Source organism: Lupinus angustifolius, chromosome LG08 (assembly GCF_001865875.1).
Source record: "Lupinus angustifolius cultivar Tanjil chromosome LG08, LupAngTanjil_v1.0, whole genome shotgun sequence".
In the NCBI taxonomy this organism is placed as follows: domain Eukaryota; kingdom Viridiplantae; phylum Streptophyta; class Magnoliopsida; order Fabales; family Fabaceae; genus Lupinus; species Lupinus angustifolius.
The window spans coordinates 23677192-23703331 of record NC_032016.1 but is presented as its reverse complement, the minus strand read 5'-3'; the positions used below and the strand labels follow the sequence as shown (position 1 = coordinate 23703331).

General features: G+C 32.4%; 4 protein-coding genes across 4 annotated transcripts; 2 read left to right on the top strand and 2 right to left on the bottom strand.

The window, feature by feature from the left end:
* LOC109355335 (protein indeterminate-domain 9-like) lies at nucleotides 5311-7504 on the top strand. Its single transcript, XM_019598437.1, has 3 exons — nucleotides 5311-5584; nucleotides 5749-6148; nucleotides 6435-7504. The coding sequence occupies exons 1-3, from the start codon at nucleotides 5437-5439 to the stop codon at nucleotides 7363-7365; spliced, it is 1479 nt and encodes a 492-aa protein (XP_019453982.1). The 5' UTR covers nucleotides 5311-5436; the 3' UTR covers nucleotides 7366-7504.
* On the bottom strand, nucleotides 10463-11904 carry LOC109353606 (fasciclin-like arabinogalactan protein 12). The gene has a single exon (XM_019595938.1). It carries the CDS (start codon nucleotides 11490-11492, stop codon nucleotides 10650-10652), a length of 843 nt encoding a protein of 280 aa, XP_019451483.1. The 5' UTR covers nucleotides 11493-11904; the 3' UTR covers nucleotides 10463-10649.
* On the bottom strand, nucleotides 14535-16669 carry LOC109353607 (chromatin accessibility complex protein 1-like). The gene is made up of 4 exons (XM_019595939.1): nucleotides 16309-16669; nucleotides 16145-16229; nucleotides 15186-15227; nucleotides 14535-15069 (listed from the first exon to the last, which is right to left on the bottom strand). The coding sequence occupies exons 1-4, from the start codon at nucleotides 16378-16380 to the stop codon at nucleotides 14996-14998; spliced, it is 273 nt and encodes a 90-aa protein (XP_019451484.1). The 5' UTR covers nucleotides 16381-16669; the 3' UTR covers nucleotides 14535-14995.
* LOC109355330 (serine/threonine-protein kinase GRIK2-like) lies at nucleotides 19168-24828 on the top strand. The gene is made up of 13 exons (XM_019598432.1): nucleotides 19168-19517; nucleotides 19696-19886; nucleotides 19999-20382; nucleotides 20872-20946; nucleotides 21029-21073; nucleotides 21249-21323; nucleotides 21770-21857; nucleotides 22012-22136; nucleotides 22679-22774; nucleotides 23755-23821; nucleotides 23904-24019; nucleotides 24144-24222; nucleotides 24322-24828. Exons 3-13 carry the CDS (start codon nucleotides 20056-20058, stop codon nucleotides 24465-24467), a joined length of 1239 nt encoding a protein of 412 aa, XP_019453977.1. The 5' UTR covers nucleotides 19168-19517; nucleotides 19696-19886; nucleotides 19999-20055; the 3' UTR covers nucleotides 24468-24828.

Below are 26140 nucleotides of genomic sequence, written 5' to 3'. Positions count from 1 at the left end.
CGTGTTAATATGCACTATTGTGCTTGTCAACCCGCTTTCCTATCGTTTGTAATGTATAGTTTGTATTTTATAAATTCAAATATAATTTTTTGCGCTAAATTTACGGTTGAATTTATTCAATTGGTCTAATATTCAATTTTTTAAATACACTTTTAAAATAAGAAGATAATAAGAAAATAATATTATATGGTTTTTTGGTAGAAATAAAAAGATATTGAAGGCAAAATAGGAAAACACAAATTACACTATGATGAGTGATTATTTTGTGTTTTCCACACATTCTCTTATTTCTATCTTCTATTTTTCTCCACCCAATAGGCACGAAATGAGAAATTGACATAAGTTTTATGTATATCATATCAACTATCATATATTATCTTCTTAAATTTTCACTTTTTATTAAGTTTATAACTTTCATCATAATTCTATTTTTCTATTTTTTACTTAATATTTTTTATTTCTAAAATAAAACCATATAATCCTAGATAATTATAATTAATATATCTCATTTTAACTTGAATATTATAATAAATATAAAAAATAAAACATAAATTACATTCAATAAAAAACGTTCTAGTTTTTTATAGTAAAAAATAGAAATTTAATACTTAATATCATAAAATAAGAATGCGGATCAGTTGATACGAAGTATCTGTTAACACGTTAGTGCTTATAAAAGCATTATAAAAATAATTTAATTGCAAAATTGAATATAATTTAGTGACAAAATATAACACTTGGCTAAATTTAGTGAAAAAACTATATTAGTTAATCAGCCGAAATTGGAATAAAAAATCATCCAATAAGCACATAAATCACATCATTTATCATACATCTTACTAAAGATGAATTAAAGATGAATTCCAGTCTGTGTGTGAAGGGAATATACTCATATAATAGGCATGAAGTTCTATGTTCCATATTGGGTAGTAGTTTCTCCTCTGCGATCAACTATAGAATTTTTTGTTTTTACTACAAATTCTATAGCCATCGAGTACATCATCTCATGGAAAATATGCATATGTACCTGAGGTAGGTGAAAAAAATAAAAACTACTAGTATAAAAGTTAAAGTTTCATAAAATCAATTGGGAGAATGAGAAACACTAGATAGAAGATGTGAGATTTATTTTTTTTAGCATGTTACTCCATATGAGCTTATTGGTTCAGGCAAATAGTTCATTTCACTTATAACTAAAAAACATGTTTTGGGTCATAAAAATCTGAAATAAGTTGAGTTCTATTTATAATATCAAGTTAAAGTTTTATTTCAAAACTGGTAATGGAAATAGTATGACATATATTTAAACTATGACAAAGAAAGTGATACAATGATATAAAATTTACTTTCCGACCATTAAATTTTATTTGAATTATTAGAATTAAAAATAATGTTCACATTTTTTAGTTTTAAATTACTGGAAGGAAAAAAGCTTCATACCCATCATAGTTAATAATGAATTTGCACGTGCATATATGTTGGCACCAGCAGTGGTTGGAGAAGAAGCACCAAAGAGCTCTGTACGAATAACTTGAAAATATATAATTAGGTTGAGTGATCAAAACTCATTACCTACTTAATTAATTTAAGTTGTTAAGCTTTCTAATCGTGAGAGAAAGATTTATGGTTAAATTAATGTGAAATGACATATTATTGGACCTGGATCCTCAACTAGGAAATCTAATATTAGAATGTGAGACACATAATAAGTTTGATAATTTTTTTATAAAAACGTTAAGAAATTTAGACTTCACATTGTTAATTTTTTTTTGAAGCATGTTACCATGTCAGAGAGATTTTGAATTGGTTGATTCATCAATAGCTTATTTTGTTGTAGTTCCTATTATTGCTTGAGTAATATGAATAATACCTCTTCTTTCATTAATTTGCTTTGGAGTCATAATGCTCCTTTATACTCATACAAACTATTGCTTGTGATGCAAGCTAGCCCATTGACTCCTAACTAACATAACTAATTAATCTTTGTTATTCCCTTAATACCCCAATGAAGCTATACTAACAATTAGGCCTAAAACTGAATTATATTGGATTACATAAAAAGCTTAACTAAAAACATCATAAGAAGCCAAGGTTGGCTAATCTGGTTTGTTCCTCGCCTGGGCCATGCTCATGCTTTGTCTTGCTTGGCTCGTGCCCTGCTTCGCCTGGGCCATGCTCATGTTCTGTCTTGCTTGGCTCGTGCCCTGCCTTGCCTGTGTTGCTTGGCTCGTGCCCTGCCTTGCCTGGCCCGTGCCTTGCCTTGCTTGGTCTGTGCCTTGCTGCCTTGCCTGCCTCGCCTGATCTTGCTGATGCATCAAGCCCTTGTCTTCCTGATGCATCAAGGCCTTGTCTCTATGGCCAAGCCCATGTGCCATAATGTGCTTGTGCTTGTCTCGGTCAGTTTGTGTCAAGGTGTTGCTTTGTGTTGGTTGCTTGAGCACCAAGGAAGCATGTGATTCATGCTTATTGTTCAATACCTATTATTGCTCTTGACGGTAAGACAATGTTAGCTTATTTATAATTTTTGGTTCTCTTTATTCCCCTAAAAAATTCATTTGGAAATGAAATATATTTATTCATTGATTAAATTATTATTTCATATACTATGTAAAGAAAATATATAATTAAGTTTGATAATAAATGTTGATTTAAAAGTTTAACACATTAAATTTATCAATATGTACATTCAAAATACACTTCCCTTATGGTTATAAGATAATTGTTATAAGGCAAGCAAATGATCAATCATAATTATGTATTGATAATGATCGAGAGTACATCTTTTATACAAACTTATTTAACAACTTTACAGTATTCATATCCAATAATAACATCAAATTAAGAGAGTAATTCCTTTCTTGAACTTTTTTTAAATATTTAACAATTACATAGGCGAAAAAGTAAAAAATACAATTCTTGTTAATGACAAAGGTTGAGAAAGGTAGATACATGCTCCAAAATGAATTAGGCTGATCACTTATACCGTGAAAGAATATGTGTGCTCATACCAAAAAATTTCAACAACATATTATTCGTTATTAATGAATAAATGACAAATAAGAAAAAAAACATTACATAAAAATATAATATACCTTATAAACAGAATAAAAATGGGTGAAAAGGAATAATAAATATATATATATATATATATATATATATATATATATATTAAAAGTAATATATTTAAGACCTTGAAAACATTATAATTTTCCAAGTATGTGCTTATTTTTTAAAAGAATGTGAGAGAGTTTTTGATCAATCACAAACCTATGACACTTCATATGTCTTATAGAGTGGTACAAAGTGTGGACAACAGATATATATCCGAGAGAGATAAGTTCGGGAAGAGGAAAGAATTTGTAGAGAAACGTGAAGCACACGGTATAGTGTGACTCGGTGTGGTAGAGAGACTTGGCTGCTGGCTTGACACATCACTCATCTATTGTGGAACTGTGGAAGTCATATCCACTCATTCATTCAGTAGTGGAATATGAATAGCAGAGATAATTTTTTTAATTTATTTATTTATTTAATTAAAAAATAATATCAAATATGAATTCTTAAAGAAAAAATTGGTATCATTTGCTATAGCGGCAGTTGAGACTTGAGAGCATCTCAGTCATACAATACAATGAGCTATATCATTATCGGTTATGTCTTAAAAAAAAAAATATTCTCTTTATCTTTATCCAATCAACTTATACCAACATATATAGTTCTATTTTTATGATTTTTTTATTTAATTGAATGACACATTATAATTAGTGAAAATAACATTAAAAATATAAAACATGATTTGTATTGATGTCTGTATATCAGTATGATCTTCAAATTTTCTGTCTCAGTCTTTTGTGGGTACCCACTCCCATCCAGTGAGTCTTCACGGACGGCACCACCCTTCTCCAGATTAAAATGGATGAACTATTGCTAATCAAAAAAAATATCGATGAACTATACTTACTTACTATATTAAATTAATCAATAAAACTAATGGAACTGTTCAAATCTGTTAAAGTAATGTAATTAATAATCTCAATTTTCAAAGATGCTACTTTCTAAGTTGAAACCAACGCATCTTCGCGTGGGTCCAACTGTTGTTTTCACCTAGCTTATAACTTACTCGTTCGTGCGATTAACTTGGTAGAACTACAATTTACACTTTACTTAAAAAGTTAGCTCTAACGATAATCGTGTTTTATCTAATAACCAAAACTGGGCAATTTTTGTTGTCGTTTTTATTTTGTGACATTTTCTTTAAATACACACATATATAAACAATATTATAAAAACGAGTGACATGTCTTAAGATTTTCAAATTATGATATTGAGCTAATCCTATTACAATTTTGTTGGGTTGTATATGGTGTCTCAAATATTTTGCATTTGTTAATATAATAAAGCTGATATAAATTATGTAAAAATGTTTACTAGTTTTTTTTGAGTATATAAAAATTTATACATAGTCATTACATCACATAACACTCATTTAAATTATTTTTTCGAAGAATCAATAATAATTAAATATAAAGATAAATAATATGGTGAAAATATATAAAACTCATACATTATAAGTATGTACAATTATATATTATGAGTGTATACATTTTTTTTCTCAAAAAGTTTTGTAAAAAATATATGAAACTTTGTATTATTCTCCCTACATGTGATGTTGTTTAATAAAACTATAACAAGTAAAACAATTTATCCACAAACAAAGTTGATTGTAAGGTTATATTCAATATTCATGTATTATATTAATTAAAGGTTAACTTTTTTATTTCTAATAAAAATATTTGTTATGAAAAATAATCACACACTTGAAAAAAATAGTTTCATATTTACAAGGTGAGAGTATATTTTTATTTTTAGCTATATAAAAATATATGAAACAATTTATATAGCTTTTATAAGAAAAATGAGTTGTACTTATTTATATTATTAAGCTACTACATGCTATATCACAAGCTATACTACATATTATATTTTGCATGTGAAGAAATATCCTAATTAAATTGTGCACAAGAGTAGAAAGTGCCAAAGTGGTCCTAACTGAGTCAGTGATAAATAAAGAGAGAAATAGTGACAAACATATTTTATATTTTTATATTCTCCTCTCTTCATAAACTCATTCCAAACCTCTATATGCTTTCCGCGCGATTCACATGCAAAATAAATTTCAACTTCTTCTCATATATGTATTAATTCTTCTTTTCCTCTTTTAATCTCTAATGATAAAAATCAACGGAATGAAACTTTTTATATCTATCTAGTTTTATTATTTTTACTATGCTCACAAGGATATTATCTTTTCACAACGTTTTGTTTGTATTTTTGTTTTAGTAGTGCCTTCATTCATCCACTTCAAACTACTTCTGGTTTTGGAATTTGCTACATAGCTAGCAAGTTTAGGACATACAATATTTCTTCACATAAAAAATGATGTCTGAAGAATCTTTTTCACTTCTTTCTAATACCGTAAGAAGCACCTTGCTTCATGTTCAAGATCCAAACTCAAACTCAAACCCTAATCCTAGTCCTAGTTCAAACCCATCCAAGAAAAAGAGAAACCTACCTGGAAACCCAGGCAAGTAATAACTATGTTATCATCTTTCAATATCATTATAGTTCTAACTTGTATGTATCTGTTTCCTTTTATTTTATGTGTTAGAGTATGCCCTTATACTTTCTTTTTTGTAAAGTTCTTTTCCTTATCACAAAAAATATTAATTGAGTGAGATGAATTGGCAGATCCAAGTTCGGAGGTAATATCTCTATCCCCAAAGTCTCTTATGGCAACGAACCGATTCATCTGTGAAATATGCAATAAGGGTTTCCAGAGAGAACAAAACTTACAGCTGCATCGGCGAGGGCATAACCTACCATGGAAGCTGAAGCAGAGAGAAAACAATGATCAAGTGAGGAAGAAGGTTTATGTGTGCCCGGAGAAGAGTTGTGTGCACCATGACCCTTGTAGAGCACTAGGAGATTTAACAGGAATAAAGAAACACTATAGCAGAAAGCATGGGGAGAAGAAGTGGAAGTGTGAAAAGTGCTCTAGAAAATATGCAGTTCAATCAGATTGGAAGGCCCATAACAAGATTTGTGGGACTAGAGAGTACAAATGTGACTGTGGCACACTTTTCTCCAGGTTAGGATTTTAGACATACATATATATGGATCAACTTCGAGTCCTATTAATTAATCTTTCATCTTATACACACTTCCAGGATCTGCACAATTTAATGTGAAATTAAATATCACATGTTCTTTGTTCATTGACTAAACTTTAATGCATGCTATATATTAATGATACCAAATATCATATTAATTAGTATGTGGAATGAGTCATTGAGAGAATATTTGTGTGGAGTAATAAATGATGGTAGTTAAATTATATATTGATGTTCATTTATTATATATACGATGAAAATCAGGAAGGACAGTTTCATAACACACAGAGCCTTTTGTGATGCATTGACTGAAGAAAGTGTGAGAGTTCCTGGAGCTTTAAGTAACTTGAGAAGGGATATTCATTTGATCAATAATAGTACTACTCAAGTACCCAGAATCCCTCAGATTTTTCCAAGATTTCATTCAGGACTTGATGGTAATTCAGTTTCAGAACCATTGGAGTTCAATTATGCCAACAACTCTCAGCTTCAATGCTTCCCAAGAAAATTGAGTGCTTTCTCATCTAATGTAAACTCTGTTGCCTGCAACAACATGCCTGATTTAGTGGAAACAATGAACATGTTTGGGTCACCACCTCAACAAGAAACTCAGTGGCTGATGAATTACCGAGCATCATTCACAAGTGCTAATAACAACAACCTATCTATACCATTGCCTGCACAACTGCCACATGGCCTGAAGCAAGAACAAGAAGAAAACAAACAAGACTTGTCTTATATTACTGCAAACTCTGTGTACTTCAATAATCAGAATTCACAAGGTGGAGGAGGAGGCCCAACTCACATGTCAGCAGCAATATCACTGTTACATAAAGATAATGCATCATCCACCTTCGACAACAACAACCATAATGTCTTTGGCATGATTGGTTTTTCAGGGAAGGTGAATAATAATAACACTGTTGAGGTTCAGAAGTTTTTCAAGGAAGGAAACTTGAATCATGATCAGTTGGTGAGTTTAGAAGATGGTAGCACCAACCTTGGAGCTAGTGGGTTTTCAATGAATGACTCAAGCTCAAATAATAATAAAGACCAGTTTGGTTTAACAAGAGACTTTTTGGGTGTTGGAGATGAGTCAATAACAATAAGCAGGCCCTTTGATTTGACTGAGTTTAATGCAATAGGATCAGTCATGGATCTGCAAAGCAGCCACTATGGTGGACATTACTGCTAGTACATGTTAGAGTTGAAATTTCATGAAAGTTACTTAGATCCGGAGAAACTAGTGAAGTTGTATATGTCATATCGATATCAATAATGTTATTTGTACTTGTACATGTAGTTGTGTATCTAAACCCTACACCTATTTTCTCTCTCAAAATGAAAGACCTAATGCATGTTTTGATATACGAAACAAATATCATATATTATTGTAATGATATATAGCAAGCTAGCTACTTGTATTAGCAGTAGCATCAAACACATATAGAAGTTAGACCTAAGAAAGAAGGGATCACATGTCTCCGACTATATTTTATTTTATATCTCGGGCTAGTCATATTGCCACATAAATAATAAAAAATTTGAAAACAAAAAGTAACATTCTAATTGGATTGATAATAGAGAATGACACATTGTAGAAGTTAGACCTAACAAAGAAGGAATCACATGTCTCCGACTGTATTTTATTTTCTGTCTCGGCCTAGTCACATATTGGCACATAAATAATAAAAAATTTGAAAACAAAAAATAACATTCTAATTGAATTGAGAATAGAGAATGACACATTGTTGAAGACATTTGATCTCTATATAGAGATCATGCACAATGAAATTATGGGAGATAGATTTCACGTGTGATGTAAAACATAGAGGTGTCTTATCTGATGAGGGAGGTTGGGGCCACTGCATGTTGGAAGAGACAAAAAAATAGAAAAGAGATGAGTCCAAATAAAAGTCACAGACTCACAAGTCAGTGATTCTCTGTTATGAAAGGGCCCTACCCTTCATGCATGCCATTGAAGCAGTAGCACTAGCAGTGGACTAGACACTAAGTAGTGTAGTAAATAATTAAAAGTTTATTTTACAAAGTCTTTGCCTCTAACGTAGTAATCTTATGTTGATAGAACATCGGCAATTGTTAGTATATTAGTTGTGGGTGAGACTTTACCCTCAACCTTCTACACCTTACCATCAAACCACCTTATATTTCCCATTTTTTGTTGATGGTTGAACTCGAATTCACAACCTCCTGCACTTCATTCCTTATGATCACCCTTTTCACCATCAGACCACTTTATGACTCCGATATAACATGGTGCTTGTCACCTATTTTCCATTGTTTTAGGGGGCAGTGGTGTTGTCATTTAACAAAATAAAAACTTAGATCAATGTTTTGATACTCGTGTAATAAAGATGATAAATGATAGAAAAATATGATGAATAAAAAATTGTCTGATTTCTTGCAAGATGAATTATTAGACTTAGATTATTCAAACATCAATGTTAATAAAATATATACCATATAACGATTTCTACCTGCCTGTTTTAAATATTTGAGAAACCTCTTTGGTCTTAATTTAATAAAATTTAAAAGGAAAAGAAATGTAATATTATTTTTATTTTCAATTTTATTTACTAAAGAATTTTCTAAGAGACAAATTTTCTTTTAAAACAAATGTAATATTATTTTTCAGCACTTTTACTATTATTTTTTAACACCTCAGTTCATGTCATATACTATACCTCTTTTGTTTTTAAAAAATTATTATCCTGAACAAATTTATATTAATTAAATAGTTATATTTTGCCAGTAGTAACAACAATCTAGGAGGCTTATTCTTGTCATAAAGAAAATAAAATAAAAAGACATGTATCATTTTAGAAGCACCCTAACTTTCAATGTGACAGCAGAAAAAAATGTCACAATTATACAAGTGTAGTTGATGGTTGATATTAACATTAACAATAGTGACGTATTTCTCAGTGGTGTATCATTATCACTAAATCAGAAAAATAGTATGATACAAGAAGAGAAACTAGTAGTACACGTGAATTGCTTCTTCAACATAATTTTTGTTGTGATAAAAGAAGAATGGTAGGGCTAGGAGTTATTGTTGCAATGAGCACTTAATGCATTGATGAAATTGAGTAGAAGGCTTTTATTGAAGCTGGGAGAGTTTGACACTATGAGAGGTAGGTGAAAGGCTTTGTTAATCTCTGTACCTGGCAAAGAGATTAAGGTGTTGTATCAATGATAATAGATGCATGTTGGAAGAGATTTGAATGATGGGTCTGTAAGTTCTTTCCTGAAAGGAACATGAAAAGCATAGTGGGATACAGTGTGAGAAGATTCTGAAACCAGAAAATGAATGTTCATCTTAGATGATTTATTGAGTTGAATATTTTATGTACTTCACCAATTCAGTGGTGTATATATCCTAATTTTCTCAAGTTTAAACCCAAGTTGATTGTAGAGGAGAAGAAGAATGACTTAATGGTAATCATGCAATTTTGATCAGTTGTAGTTACTTTATAAATGCATGCTATCATATGTTCCAAAATCATATCACAAACTATATCTCATTCAATGAAATTTTAACACATAATAGAAAAATTACATATCACTTTAACTTTGTTTTATACTACTCAATTTTTTAATGGATCTCAAAATTTCGAAAATGATAGAGGACATGATATTGTTACAGGATATCTAAATTCATGTCATCTTACTTAGCCTTTTAAAGTATGGTTGAGTATTAAAAAATGGAAAAATACATGGTTTTAATGCTTGTTAAGCGGGTTTGGAACTGCACCACCTAAACAATGTTCTTAAAAGAATGAAAAAATGCAGTACAATTAGGCAATAACCTTTGAGTTTGATTGCCTCTTACATAAGTGAATGCTGTACATGTATAGTGCCTCTTTCTCTCCTTACACTTAAAGCTGGTAATAAGTTGTAAAATCTGTATCTCTATCTTATTGCTCTTCCTTCTTTTTCTGTCATTTTATCTGATTTTTTTAATCTGCTTTTGTTCACTATGATAACATTTTATGTCCTCCTCAGACTCTCATGCACTCATAAAAATGAAATTCATATAGTTCTTTAACAATAAACATATCAGAAAGCCTTTCCATTTGCCAATTCTGAAACTCCAAAGCATAAAAGGACAATGAATCATTGCAATGAATCACTACAACTGCAATGTTGTGGCCGCATCACGTGATGTAGTCCGCAATTTGAACCACTGTTAATTATTAGACAATTGATCAATTCGAAGTCACGGAAATTAAACATTGCATTATACACAAAATTTTGAAGTATCAAATTACTCAAATCCAAACAAACTTCATTTGTACAACAAACTAATGCAATGCCAAAAACACAAGAAACCAAGTAACACATACAAATTTAAATTATAAAAAACAACAAGAACAAAAAAATGGTGTGCAATGTGCTTGAATCTTGATATAGCAAATTCAAATGCAGCTTTCAAATGAATATTCATCTTCTTCTTCTTCAAGTCCACATCATTGGCACAACAACAAAAGCTATTCCAAGCAACATCAATGTAGTTCCACTAATGCAAACCAAACTCACTGCTCCAGACTTATTATCCTGAACCTGAGTTGTGTCATCTTCATCATGTGCAGCTGAGTTATCCTTAGCAGCTTTTGGAGCCTTAGCAAGAGTAGTTGGAGCCAAAGCTGGAGCCTTAGTTGCAAAGAAATCCAAAGGAAGAAGCACCTTATCCAAACGATAAATGGCAAGCTTGTTATCCGAGTACACTACCCCTACAATGGAGGCATTGACTACCCCAGTTGAAATATTAACACTGTTACCAAATGCATTCACATTCAATGGTAACCTTGCAGGGTCTTTACCTGCCACTGTCTGCACAGGGTTGCTTAGAGAATCAAAGTTCGAGCTTGAAACATACTCGGGTAGAATGTGGAACTGCAATAGTTCAATCTTTTGGCCTTGGTTAAGGGAGTTGAGGAAACCTGCTTTAAGGTTTGAGAAAGCAGCATCATCTGGTGCAAGGATTGTTAAGCCTCCACTCTTGGCTGTTATGAGCTGAGAGTTGATGTTGTTCATGATTTCTGTGGTTTTCAGCAACCGGATTAGGACCGAGAATATTTTCGCCTTTTTGAGGATTCTAGTGATGTCATCTGGGACAGAATCTGAGGAGTCTGGTGATTGAGGTAAGGTGGGTACTAATGGTTTTGGCGATGGTGCTGCGGCCTTCGGGGTAGGGGGGGTTTTCACTGTTGCTTTTGGGGCAGGTGCAGGTGAAATGGCCAATGTGGTGTAGGAAAACAGCAGAAAGAGTGAGAAGAAGAATAAAGCTGTTTGTTTCATCTTTCAGGTGCTAAGTGAAATCTGTAGATGGAAAACTTTGATGGTTCTGGAGGAGTGTAAATAATTGAAATACTTCTTGCAATGTGTGTTTGATGAGTTAGATGTTTTGAGTAGAGGGATTATATAGAGGGCATGGAAATGATAGGTAGGTGACATGTTATGGTTGTGAATTTTGTAGTTGTGTTATGTGAGGTATATCATCCCATCTATGGTAGAGAATAAGGATATTTTATCTTAATATTACTACTAGCATGGTAGAATCTTTCAAAAGCTATGCATAAGATATCATAAATTAAGATAAATATTAAGTTATGGTGAGTTGAGAATGGACATATGAAATGGTTGGTTCTTATCATCTAGGTGCAAAGAATGTAGTTGGAGAAGGGTACTACTGATAGTGAACAGAGGAACAATAAAAATAACAAGATTTCTGCAACTTAATTTGTATATCTGTAAGTAATTCAATAACATGGATAATAGACGGAGGTGGAGTCATTGGTAAAGATCCGGGATACAAATGAATTATTAAGGTCCACAATTTTGAGAGTCAGATGAAGTATAGAAGGAGAAAATGGAATGCTCAAAAAATAAATTGTTTTGATAGTAGTGTGAATGTTGATATAATCCGAGTTTGACTTCATCTCCAACAATTATCACTTTCAGGAATTAAACTTTTAATTTTTTAATCTTTATGGAGATCCAATGAGGCATTATATCAAAATATCAACTAAAGTTTGATTATATCATTAGGATTGAGCACTTTATCTTATTTTGAAGCTTTAAACTTGTGCTTTATTTTGACCCTTTAATTAACAAAACTTATTTTGATTCTATATTTCTATTTTTAAGCGTCCTTTATCATCTAGGAGCTGTTGAGATGAGCACCTCGAGTCATGGTAGCATATCATATAAATTGGGAGATATGGCTAACCCCATTGACATTTAACAATTTTACAACCTGAACCATAACCACCATATCTCTTTTTGGGTTCTGTTGGATATAAATGTACGTAGCTTTGATTGCTACGTATGAATTGAACAATACTTTATGATAGAAACATGTAAATAGATGGTACAGGGACTCAGATGATAATTAAGTCAATCACAGGGTGACCTCTTACATCGTGCCTAAGGAACCTAGCAAATGAGTTTCTAATGATTGAAAATTGAGTGATTCAAAACAAAGGATTATAAACTACTCTGCATTATTTCTAGAGGATGTCTGAAACTCGTACGAGCTCTCTGGCCAACTATAGTTGATAAAAAAATTGAACGATCCATCAAAAACAGATTATGCTTTAGATCTGTAGCTTACTAGCTTATGTACTTCTTGGCTCCAAACTTAGAAGTGAACACCTGAAAGAAGAAGCAGCTTGAGAAGAACTGGTAAAAGACGGAATAGTAATCCAAACATTTAGCACAAAGTGCCTCAGCAATCTCCTCTACGAGGCTACTACGCTAATCCGAGATAATGATGTACACATGGCGGAAGATACTAGTTCATGTATAATGATGATGCACACAGACACATACAAACATCCAAGATGTTGTGTTTGGGGAAGAAAAATAAGTTATACATTTCAAATCACACTAAAATGTAGTTTCTAACAGTTTACTCAGAAACGGCAGTATATCCAAAGCACTGAGCACCTAGGAGCTTTCTTCACGTTATTAATTAAAATGACTACTGTGACAGAGAGGTCATGGAATTCTCCCTCTAACTTTGGGATATTTCCTTCTTTAACAGTTAACATGGTATCATAGTCAGGTTCCGATCTGGGGAAACGGGACGTGTGGGTTATAGGCCTCCCATGCCTCCATTGTGCCACTCTGATTTATTATTCAAGAATTACCAGGTGCAGCAGGAATATCCATTGATAAAGTACCAAATTATTCATGCCCAGAGTTAAGACAATCTGACATGGACATGTTAGGTAACCCCCTTAGTTAGTTAGTCACTGCCCCTTAGTTAGTTAGTTAGTCACTGCCCCTTAGTTAGTTAATGACCCTTAATTGGTTAGTTTGTTGGGGGCTGGGAAAATGAGATGGATAAAAGACATTTTGCCCATGAATAAGAAGAGGGTTGAGAGAGAGGCAGTGAGAAACTAAGAAGGGACTCAAACTGAGTAAGGTTAGTATCGGGTCTCTCAAATACCCAAAGAGAGAGGAAGAGGTCAGGCTCTCGAAACCATGTACAACATTCTTTGAAGTTCTTGTAGTGCCTTCATCTTCTTGGAAGTCTCTACTAAGAGATATTGCAACTTGCAATAATAGTTCATATTCTTTCCTATTTCCAGTGATTTTCATTTTTGGTTCCTAACACTAGTATAAAAGCTCCCATCCAGTGAATTCTTCATGGTAATTACCAGTATGGAGGCTAGAATCGATAGATTGGAGATCCGAATTGAATCACTGGTGAAGAAGGAAGAAGAAAATCGACTTCAAGAGGCACGTGATCGAGATAGGTTCAGCATGTGGGTGAGACGAACAGAAGAGGAACAGGTCCAATCTAAGAGGGATCAAGAATCGCAAGAGGTAAGGATGAAGAATTTGGAGGAAATGATAATAACCTTGACACGGAACTCACAGGCAAGACGGAACCGAGAGCGTGGGTCTAACGGAAGTGATGTTGGACACTCAACAGAAAGAGGGGTATGGTTTCCATTTGGAGGGCACCAATGAGCAGAATACTGGGACACAGGTGATGATAACTGGAGGAGGCACAAGCTTCAACAGTTTTGAGGAGAATATGCTTTTGGGTGGGTGAACAAGGTAGAGAGATACTTTCAGTCGAAGGGGGTAAGAGGATGAAAAATTACATGGTAGCTATGGAGGGGAAGGCATTACCATGATTTAGATGGTATGAATTTTGCACACCTGAACCCACTTGAGCAGAATTCAAGATCACAATGATTAGGTGGTTCCATGCACCGTTGATACAGAATTCTTATATGAAATGTTAATCTAAAACAGACAGGCAATGTCGAAAAGTATAGTGCACAATTCGAGCTTTATGCAAATTCATTATGAGACACAGATCCAGAATATTTCAAGTGTTCAACAGACTGAAAGAGGTAAGGCCAGAATTGAGGCTACATCAACACCAATATTTACCTGAGGTGATGGACTTTGCACAAAGAATTGATGAGAGGAATCAGGATCTGCAATTAGCCACTGGAATAGTACCCAGCCATGGGCATGTTCAGTGGAGTTACCCAGCAAACAGGACAGATACAGTATAGTAGAATTTGGTTTAGAATCTAAACAATGTTTAAATGGGTCTCAGATGGATGGCTAGTGAGCCAGTAAGTTGGTTTCATCTTAAATGAAATGTGCATTTAATTCAAGCATAATTATGCCTGCTGAAAAAGCATCTAGGCATCACTAACCACATATGGAAATTTAAGTAATGCATTACTCACCGCCATACATGTTTCCATTAAAAAATGTAATATTTGGTAAAGTACAAGTTTAGACTCTGCCCCAACATTGCTTTAGATTTTCTAACCTCCTCCAATCCCTCCTGAATTTCTCTCTCTTAATCCATTCTCAGCTTCCACTTTCCCAGGAACAAAATCTGAACAAGCAAAAGCAAAGTAGTCAACCTTAAGTGTGAGGTAAATTACATAGAAAGGCAGAGTTTAAATATTCCAATAGGAGTTGGGTAGTATTTCAACCGGGGTGAGAAATTACCAGAAAGAAAGTCATATCTCCTCTCCTTACTAACAACATGTGCTGAAACAAAAAGCAGGTGTGCAATCAGTAATTGGAAAAAAGTTAATGGTCGGAATAGACACCCAAACACACACACAAACATGCAAAAAGATCAATTCGTATGGACCTAAAAATAATAGTTCTACAACCCATTTTGATCATAGATCTATACTAAATCACTAGGTGGTTAATGTTTATACTTTAAGAGTTTAGAACCACCAACAAAAATAAAGATTATATATACAATACTGAGTTGAACTCACCCTGACCCACCTCATGTTTCCTCTTGTTGAGAGATTGAAGCTAGAAGTTGATAATAAAAAACAATAGTTTGGAATGAATTAAATTTTGGTTCTGGACTTATGGGTGAATGGGTTAGATCAGTGAATTTACTTTCGCTGTCTTTGTTTCCAGGAAAAATGTTTCCTTCAGTACTGCACGGGAAACAGAATGCTACACCAACTGCAATAGCTTGGAAGAACAAAGTAATTCTAAAAGGGAGCAATGGCAGATGTTCGAAAAACATTTGCCATTCCCTTTGCTATTCCTTAGGGAAGATGAACATGAAGATGAACGATTTGAAATACCTCTATACTATAAAGTCTATTGTAATGTTAGTTTGGTTACAATTTTTATTGCACCTAAGCCAAAATACAACTTTCCAGAACCAAGTGATTATGCTGAGCCAGTTGCTGTGACCAAATATCATTCCCAGGTTATTTGGCCGCATGTATTTAAAAGTCGGAGGTGCTCTTTACAATTTGGAGAGTGGGTTGACAGTATTCTTCAGTGAATGGCTTGAAAACTTTTCGTAAGTGGATGAAAGAAAAATAATGGAATGTTCCTCTATATAACTTATCACACATGAAAGCATTCACATACTTTCAGAAACAGCTAATACAAGCATCGTATATAATCTGAAATATAACTTACAATACCTAAGTGCACATAACTCAGAGTTTTCTTTCTCTCCTGAACAGAACGAGTATAAGCGTCCAGCGTAAATTGTTCTAGAAAATTCTCTTGTAAGAAAAAGCAAACATCAAATAAGAAAAGTTGAAACCCTAACAGAAACAATGAATATATGGAAATAGAAAGGTACCGAAGCTTTATTGATAGCCATTATAGCTTCCTGAGAAACACGTAAATATGGATCTTCTCCTTTAAAAACCATCCTGATACGATTAACCGGAAACGCGTGCGTTTTAACGGCGTCTTCTTCATCTTCGTGCTCATCTCGGTTTCGTTTCGGGTTGAAACCACTGGTTGGTCCATTAATAACAACGGTTTATCGATGGATTATCTTTGTACTGCTTCAAATTGTCATTGCTGAGATTAGGTTTCATTTTGATTTTATTGTTATTTTCAGTTATGGAGTTGTTGGAGGAAGCCATTGATGATGTTGGCAGTGAAATCACCTTCCCCTCACACTCTCAACGCTGCAATACGCAGCGAGGCTCCGAGTCGAATACTTCGGGAGTGTAGATACTTAATTTTACCTATTTTTATATCAAAAGTGTTATTTTAATATATATAAAATTATAAAAATATTTCAACATTGTTTTCTTTGATTTTTATATTATTTCTTGTTATAAAAATATCTTATAATAAATATTACTCTCATAAATTAAACTATTAATATTTTAATCTTTTTAAGATATAGTTATATGACTAAATAAACGTTTGCTTCGTAAACATACCTCATCTTTTAGATTTACTACTCATTTTTTTAAGGTATCAATAATAACCATCCATATAATGGTTGTTTTATCAAATATGACCTTCTATTATATGTAGGTATTTTTCTCATATGTGACCTGCCTTAAGGTTATGTATGGTTATTTTTCAAAAAATAATTCACTTACTTTAAGAGTAAGTTTTTAAATTTATTATTTATCTTAACAATTGATTTTATAGACATCTAATAGTTTAAATCTACTCGTTAAGTTAAACTATTAGATTTCTCTAACTTTGATAGCTTGGATAATGAATTACTTTAAAAAAAGTAAGTAAAATCCCTCTTTGTAAAGAAACTGAACAAAAAAACATGAAGGATTAGACATTAGAAATTAATATCTGAAAATATTTGAAATACACCATCAAAACTTATAGATTCCCAAATATTTTATATTAAAACTCTAATATCAAAATCGAGAAAGATAATAGGAAATGATATGTATAAATTCATATAGGAAAGTTAAAAATAATAAAGCATGATGATACATCTTAACATCATTAATAGCTTGTTGTGTTGTGTACATATGGACCTAATATCAGCTACATATATTTTTTTCATATTGACCTTCGGTTCTTCAAATATGTTTTTTAGTTAAATTTATCGATTAATGGTGTTATTTATACTTCTATACTACAGAAAACTCAAAATAACTATTTATTATGGTGTAATTTGTGGTTTTTTCTATTTTGCCCTCACTAATTTCTAATTTTTACAAAAAAAACTATATATAACTTAATGTTCATTCTCACCTAATGTATGTTTCATATTAATTGATTAACTATTTATTCTTTCTTACATTATAACTATAATTTTTTAATGTAGAATATGAATGTTAAAAAATTGAATATTACACTTATCGAATAAATTCAACTATAGATGACAAATATCTAACACAAAAAAATATATTGTCATTTATGACATATAAACTACACATTATAACTGATATGAAAATAGACACGACAGTATCTGTCAACATGCTAGCATAAAATAAACAAATTTCCAAGGACATGCAATATTATAGATTTAAGTTAGCAAATATAAAGTTTATATTTGTGTTTATTAAACATAAAACATTCTATATACCAACAACATAAAGTTATCAACATATTTTTTATTATTGACTATTAAATAAAATTAACACATGAATGATGAATAAGATAAGTAAAAACTATATACAATAATCCAAATCAAATTTTCAATTATGTTATTAGTTTTGTATATTTTGATGCTTTAATTAATTAGAGTCTAATCAGAAAGAATTAGTTAGAGGAATAATCCTTTTATCATTGTTTTAGCAAAAGAATCATAGCGAATAATATCAAGGAAGAGAAAATAGTAAAGACATTGAAGACACATTTAATTCCATATCACACTTTTAACCAACCAAAGTGAATAAAGGTGAAAACAATTAGTGACCATATGATAAAGTTAATTAAAAACTTTTATTGGGATATGATAACTTTGAGTCCAGCCCTAATCTAGTTCCATGAATTTATTAATTTAAGATTAGATACCTATACTTCTACGTGATTTTAACCTCTAACATCATGGATTCCCAAACATTCAACTTAAGAAATGAGAACAAAATACAAAATTATTCATTTTAAAATATAATTTTGCCCACATTAACAAATCCCATAACAATAAAAAAAATCAACCCAAATCGCAACAACTATATTGTAGTAGACTATATCATACTTTAATCCAATCAAACCAAATCAACAGAAGTAAATCTTGAATATTAGATTATTATATAGATTTTTATCTCAAAACCAACCAAAATCATACACATACATTTTTAGTTAAAATCAACTTACTCAGCGCTTGTAAAAAAGTTAGTATTACTTGATAATGAAATATAAAAAAATGTTAATGAAAATTTATCTAATTAGTACGTCTTTAACTCTTACTCAACTATTATCAGTTTAATTGTATAAAGTTTCCTTATATCCTAATATAACTAAAATGTAAAGAGTATAATGAATTGATAGTAAAAAAAAAAAAACACATTCCTAAATGAGTTTAAAATCTGTGTACTGTGTAAAGTTTTTTACACTGTCAACTCATCATTCACTGTGTAACTTATATTATTTTTATTTGAGAGTCAACAATGATTTACAAATTAATGATTTATTAACAGTATAAAAACACTTACACTATCAGTGCATACATATTAAATCCTTCTTAAATTCTCAATTCAGTGCATACAATCAGAACAATAAAAAATGAAATTGAAACTGAAATGGCTTAACCCGAATCCATTCCCGTTGTTCGCCCAAAACAGATAGATTCTCTTCCTCAGCCGCGGTTTTGTTCTCTGTTATTCTTTCTCTCATCGATCCCAATTATACTCTCTTCTCCCTTCAATTTCACTTCATATTCCTTCTTAATCATCAACCCTAATGCTTTCTTTCAATTGAATTTTGATTCCTCCAATCTACACTTTTTCGATTCATTATCTGCGATTCAATTTACACGTTAGGGTTTCTGATTCAATATTTTAGTTTTTTCTTCTCCTCGAGTTTGGGATAACAAGGCTCTGTCAGGTTCTCAATCTCGCCCAAAAAAAGAAGGTAAGTTTGTCAACATTTATTTATTATAATAACCATGTTGGAAAATCTCCATTCAATGCCTCTGTCTTTTTTCCGAGTATGTAAATATGTCGTTTTTATTTTACCCATTTGATTTCATTATTAATGTTTGGTTTGTATATTTGTTATTTTTTTTAATTTTTCCATTTTAATATAAAAGGTCAACGAAGAAGTGTTTTGTGGGCTGAGCCTGCAACGATTGCTATAAACTGGAGTTATTGCAATGTTGGTTGTGAATAGTAGCGGGTTTAACATCTGTAGTCGTTTTCACCATCTTGCTGAATGGCACCCTTTAGAATATAGCAACATTGATTAGGGCTTCAAGCCCTTTCATCTCCTTTCAAAAATCAGGTAATAACCTACTTGTTTAAGCATTTCATTCATTTGATTAGATTCTTTAATTTTAAGATCTGATATTTTGTTATTGTTGGTGGGCACATAACAAAATGTTTTTTTCTTCCAGATTTTCAATTTTTTAGGCTCAGTGATATACCAACCACCTCTTAGGTCCAAGCTCCAAATGTTGAATAAGACTTGTTCATTTGCAAAATCTATGGGCTGCTGTAATTGCTTTGGGTTCATCAGGAGACCGAGATCGAGACGCCAAAGGCCTAAGCACACAATCAGTAGTAATAATAATATATCTCAGGAACTGTTGTTGGATGACGACATTGACGTTGATGATCGTTCGTACAGTGACAGTGCCACTAACACAAGTAGTGGTGATGATGGTGAGCAGAAAGTTCGTCCCAAACGATCAGAGGACATTTTGAATTTGAGAGTAGAGAATGACATGATGTGTAGGCAGTTTCCTGTTAAGGAGACTCACAAAGTTGTTCGCTCAGAGGTAATTATTTCTTGGGCCGTTTAGTTTTTGCTCAAATTTGGTTTAAGGGTGACTTTGATGCCTTGTGAACCATCAAGACTAGATGGGATAGTGATATTTGATATACGTAAATGTTGTTGAGTATAGTATTGGTCTATCGTTGTGTTTTGAGTTATTTAGTACCCTTTGGTTTCCAGATACAGATCATTGCTCCCTTTATAGGTTGGCATGTTTGTTGTGTTGAGACTTAACATTGAAATTTGTCTGGGTCATTGCTTTCTTCCCAGTTGTTGTCTTGTTCTTCTTTTCTCTGCCTATATCCATAAATGACCAAAATTTGTATCTTATGTTGAATTGTATATCATATAAATTTATTTGTGTTTTATATTCATGTTTCTACTTTCACTGTGTTTGTTTTCATTTGAATGTTTATCTGTATTCAGGGAACTTCTCTATTGTATGCATAACTTTACTGTCCAAACTTCATTAAAAATTTAATTGCCCTTTCAGGATGAATATGGGAACAAGATGATAAATGAGTATATCCGTGAGTGTAAGATTGGTTCTGGCAGCTATGGGAAAGTTGTAAGTATAGTATTCATTGTACTATCCTGTGTCTCTTAATGAAAACAGTTATCCTGACTATCTTTCCTTAAATGCATCCCAGGCCCTCTATCGAAGTTCTGTCGACGGAAACCATTATGCAATAAAGGTAAAGACACTCAAACACTTTGGTATTTTTATAGGCAGATCACTGCACAATAGAAAACCGTATGGGCTTAGTTTTTGTAACAGTGTTGTAATGGGTGGGTAATTTGTGCTCTGGTGGTTGTCAAGATAAAGATGCAATTGGTCAATTATTGAGCTGAAAATATTTTGAAGTGCAGGCCTTTCATAAGTCTTATTTACTGAAGCTTCGAGTTGCACCCTCAGAAACTGCCATGACTGATGTTCTACGTGAGGTATATTTCTTTTGTATATCTTTGGCTTTTTTCACTATCAGATGGAAACATGATTAAATGTGAACATGTCAAACTTTGTTAAATCTATCATTCACTCCCCATTGCTTGCCACTTTACATCTGCTCTTCTTGTGGCACCTATTTTTATATGTGATTATGTTTATACAGTAACATCCATTTATGCTGCGCTTAAGAAATAGAACCATTTTTGCTCTTATCAACATTTTTTTACTTGTGCCAAATTAGCACATTTGATATTTGTCTGAAAACAAAAATGTTGTCAAGGTTTGACATCTTATTTTGATTCCTGGTTTGTGGATTTACGACATTATAATTTTTTGATAAATAACTTTATTTATGATATATTGCATATGTTAACTTAAAAGTTTTAGCTGTTGTGCTACTGTCCCTGCAGTCGGTTAAAGGACATGAATACTGTCATTTCAGGTACTCATTATGAAAATGCTGGAACATCCTAATATAGTCAATCTCATTGAGGTGATTGATGACCCAGATTCGGATAACTTCTACATGGGTACTGATGACTAGTTTCATCTTGGTTTTGTTGTTTAATGTTTGAACGCTACTCCTAAATTTTCTATTTTGTATTCTGAGCATTAACCCTTAAATTTAAGTGAGTAAGAATTTCTTGAAGTCCCATGCATGACTACTGATTTTTTCTGACACAGTACTTGAATATGTGGAAGACAAATGGGTTTGTCATGGTACGGGTCCTGCTTGTAGCCTAGGTGAAGATATTGCTAGGAGATACTTGCGTGATATAGTTTCTGGATTGACATATCTCCATGCTCATGTAATATTTCTCATCGAATCTTTTTGTGCTCAATGTTGACTCAGACCCCCCTTCTCACAGTCACTCTACATATCAGTGGAATTTTATCATGTTTTAAGGTGGATAGTTATTCATTCATAACAGTTTTTTTGGTACATGAGAGTTTAACAAATGAATTGCCTCTAGAGGAACATCTTCAACCCAAATACATCTCTTTTGTAATGAAAGCAACTTAGAAAATAAATTAGCTACAGTTTTATATTCTCTCCTAGTAAATGAGAGGTCACAGTAATGGAAGGAACCACTAAGAAACTTACAATCTTTCACCAACTCATGGAAATACGACTGAGACAATCAACATATATCATTAGATATGGTAGCTTGGAAATATATCATCAGTTATGCATGCCAAACAAAAAAAATTATTGTTAGCTGTAAATCGACATATCATATCTTAGATGCTCTATGTTCATACTATTAGATACCCATCAATGTGCTTTGTAATTTCAAATAGTTTGACCATGTTACTATGATGATTATTTGTTTATTTTTTTGGGGAGCAGCATATAGTACATGGGGATATTAAACCTGATAATCTGTTGATCACTCGTCACGGTACAGTAAAGATCGGGGATTTCAGTGTCAGCCAAGCTTTTGAGGTAATGTCATTAATGAGCCCAAATGTAAATTTAATTACTTGAAAGTTCTGAAGTCTGATGCGTTTACTAGAGCATTGGACACCTTTTCTTTCTGAAAAAAAGAAATATTGTTATACACCATGGGTGAAAATTGAAATATGCTTGCTTGAAAGATATGAAAGCTGGATAATGTACTCTGTCAATGTTTTACTTGAAATTGAAGTCAGTAACTTAATTAGTATACATGTTTTATCTTGTTGATTTTGCTTCATTGTGTTATATCATGGTCTGCTAATCCAAAATGCTGAGATGGGATTATACTACTATGATTGCACCAATTATCCCGGGAGAAAGGGAGACTCTTTGTAAGGTTACCTTTACCCATCCAAACCTTGATTGTTTGCAAGAGGAGCTGCCACTCCCCTCTCTCCTTTTAATCTTTGCAAATTCATGTGATTCTGGCTCTTCTCTTACAAAGACCTTGACCTCATACTTTCCTTTGAGCAAGGACATTAGAAGTTATTAATAAAAATTGTAGCTAATTTGTGGACAAATGTCAACCTAGGATTTTGTGATCCCCCGGTAAAAGTGTAAGTATCATATATTATAGGTGGCCCTAATTATTGTTTCTGACACACCCCCATGCAGAGTCCATGATATATATTGGTGACATTGCATGTGTATATTAGAATATGTTGTATTAGAGAATAACTGCTAGGGACTATAACAGTTTAGCTTATACAATAAACTAAACTGTTGCATAGGATTGCTAGTCACTAGTTTAAGCTAGAAGGCAGTTACACAAATCCGTAATTGCCAATTATGTAACTGCCACTGCTTCTATAAGTAGAAGCTTAACCATCAATGTGTAATAACTTTCTGAATTGAAGAAAATAATGCAATTCATTTCCTTGTTTCCCCCTCTCTATATCTCCTTTAGTTTCTGTTCTTCACATATTCATCGGAATTAATATGGAGCCTGTAATTGATTCATTTTGCAGGATGATAAGGATGACCTTCGTCGGTCACCTGGCACTCCTGTTTTCACTGCACCAGAATGTATTTTAGGTACAGATTGTTTTCAAGCTTGTAATATAATTTTTGTTGTATCCCGTTCTCATCGGTCCTCTGTGTCTTATTGATGTTTTAGGTCTTACCTATCATGGCAAAGCTGCAGACACATGGGCAGTAGGAGTTACTTTATACTGTATGATATTGGGTGAATACCCTTTTCTCGGAGACACACTTCAAGACACATACGACAGAGTAAGATGCTCACACATAACTCCTTTTCTGTCTGATAGTATATCCAGTGGGAATAAACCTGGCCTTCATGTTACTTTTCAGCCTATAAATCAAATCTAAGCGTATTGTTTTCTTCCTGACGCAGATAGTCAATAATCCTATAGTACTCCCAAATGATATGAACCCGCAGTTAAAGAACTTAATAGAAGGACTACTTTCCAAAGGTATATATGCCATTCAATATTTTTGTCTTAACCCACTTTGATTATATATTCTTTGTTAAATGCATTCAACATTTATGGTTCACAATTGTAATTGTGCAGATCCAAGACTAAGGATGACATTGAATGACGTTGCTGAGCATAGCTGGGTTATTGGAGATGATGGGCCAATTCCGGGGTACCTGTGTTGGTGCGAAAGGAAGTGCTTTGAAAGGGAAGACACTGATGAGAGCAATATGCTTGCTTGACCCATGCTTACTGAATTTAATTTTAGGTTGGATTTGTTTATATATAGTGGAAAAGTCCAGCTATATTATTTCATCCTTTTGAGTATTGGTTGATATGTTATGATTAATATAGAATGTTGGAATTTAAAAAAATATGGTTCATGGAAGGGATGAAGAGCCAGCAAGGGCAGAGGAGAGAATTGGTGTTAAAGAATTTGGTGTTTAGTGACAATGAGAGGTCTTGTATCCGGCTCTTTTACACACAAGTGAGTTGAGTTCAAGCTTCTAGCCTTCTACGTATAGATATTAGATACTGAATTTGAAGTTAAACTCGCTATGTAACTTAATTTTATGTTTTGGTTTAAAGAATTTGGATATACATAATATTCATGGGTCTTGATTATTATGATTTACAAGAGTCAAGTGTAAAGATTTATGCATAGTCACTATATCATTCATCATTCATTTGTATTACTTTTTTTTGAGAAGTTAATGATGATCAAACATGAATGATGAATGATGTAGCGACAATGTATAAAACTCATCATGTCATTTTTCTCACTCTCTTTTTAGCTGCATTCTTGCCATTTTTCATAACAAGTGCCATGCACCAACTTATCTATGATCAACTGTTTACAATCTCTCCTTACAATTTTATGCGTTTGGGGACTTTGCTTGTCTGTCTTGAGTTTTAGAACCAACTTTAACTTCACACTTGGCTCAAAATATTGCAAGCACTAGTAAAAGAAAGCTATCAATGTATTTCAATAGTTTTCCTGTTGTTTCAACAAATATAGGTTCAGATCCTGGTACAATTTTCCTCATCCTCCTCTTACCTAGCTTGTGTAGAAAACCAGACAGAATAGATAATGGATTAACCTTTATCTAATATATAATAGAGTAAATTACACTGACACCCCTGAGTTTTAGCGAAATTACATAAACCATCCATCAATATTTTACACTTACACAAACCTCTCATTTTTATACTTTCATTATACTGACCACCCCTGAACGTGAAATAAGTGTAATATTTTAAACAAAAAAAATGATAAATGCAATTTAGTTAAACAAAACATGGTATATTGTGGAGACAATTCCAAATAATATATGAGTTAATACCTATTTATCATTTTTGGTTCGTTACAAAGCGATTTAAACAATATTTCTCTGGAATTGTGGATACATTTTGTAACAAAAAATAATAAAGATACGTTGATTTGTATGTTATTTGGATTTCTCTCCACAATATATTATATTTTGTTTAACTTAATTGCATTTATCATATTTTTTATTTAAAAAATTACATTTATTTCTCATGCAGAGGTGGTTAGTATAATGAAAGTTTAAAAATTAGGGATGTTTTGTGTAGATGTAAAAAAATGTATGATGATTTATATAATTTCACTAAAACAAACTCGGGGGTGAGGGTAATTTCCTTTATATAATATTGAATTTGAATTAGTAGATAATGACATGTTATATCTATACATAGTATTACAATGCGTGAGACAGTTAATCTGAAATTTGTTTTAAATAGATCGTTTTTTACAAAATAAGAAGTGATTTTAGTCTATTCTTAATTTTTTGGTCGAGTTACAAGTATACACCCTCATAAAGTTTTTAGTCCATTTTTAATAATGTTGTGAGTTGGACATTAAAGAAGTATATATTAATGAAATTCACATTTTGTA

What these genes read in the sequence shown, in the direction of transcription:
- LOC109355335 (XM_019598437.1), top strand. Translation starts at nt 5,437, where the DNA reads ATGATGTCTGAAGAATCTTTTTCACTTCTTTCTAATACCGTAAGAAGC. An exon ending in AAACCTACCTGGAAACCCAG is followed by an intron (nt 5,585 to 5,748) that starts GCAAGTAATAAC and finishes ATGAATTGGCAG; the next exon opens with ATCCAAGTTCGGAGGTAATA. An exon ending in TGTGGCACACTTTTCTCCAG is followed by an intron (nt 6,149 to 6,434) that starts GTTAGGATTTTA and finishes GATGAAAATCAG; the next exon opens with GAAGGACAGTTTCATAACAC.
- LOC109353606 (XM_019595938.1), bottom strand. Translation starts at nt 11,492, where the DNA reads ATGAAACAAACAGCTTTATTCTTCTTCTCACTCTTTCTGCTGTTTTCC.
- LOC109355330 (XM_019598432.1), top strand. Translation starts at nt 20,056, where the DNA reads ATGTTGAATAAGACTTGTTCATTTGCAAAATCTATGGGCTGCTGTAAT. An exon ending in TTCGGATAACTTCTACATGG is followed by an intron (nt 21,858 to 22,011) that starts GTACTGATGACT and finishes TTTCTGACACAG; the next exon opens with TACTTGAATATGTGGAAGAC. An exon ending in TGCACCAGAATGTATTTTAG is followed by an intron (nt 23,822 to 23,903) that starts GTACAGATTGTT and finishes TTGATGTTTTAG; the next exon opens with GTCTTACCTATCATGGCAAA.
- LOC109353607 (XM_019595939.1), bottom strand. Translation starts at nt 16,380, where the DNA reads ATGGTTTTTAAAGGAGAAGATCCATATTTACGTGTTTCTCAGGAAGCT. An exon ending in TGGCTATCAATAAAGCTTCG is followed by an intron (nt 16,230 to 16,308) that starts GTACCTTTCTAT and finishes TTTTTCTTACAA; the next exon opens with GAGAATTTTCTAGAACAATT. An exon ending in GAGATATGACTTTCTTTCTG is followed by an intron (nt 15,070 to 15,185) that starts GTAATTTCTCAC and finishes TTGCTTGTTCAG; the next exon opens with ATTTTGTTCCTGGGAAAGTG.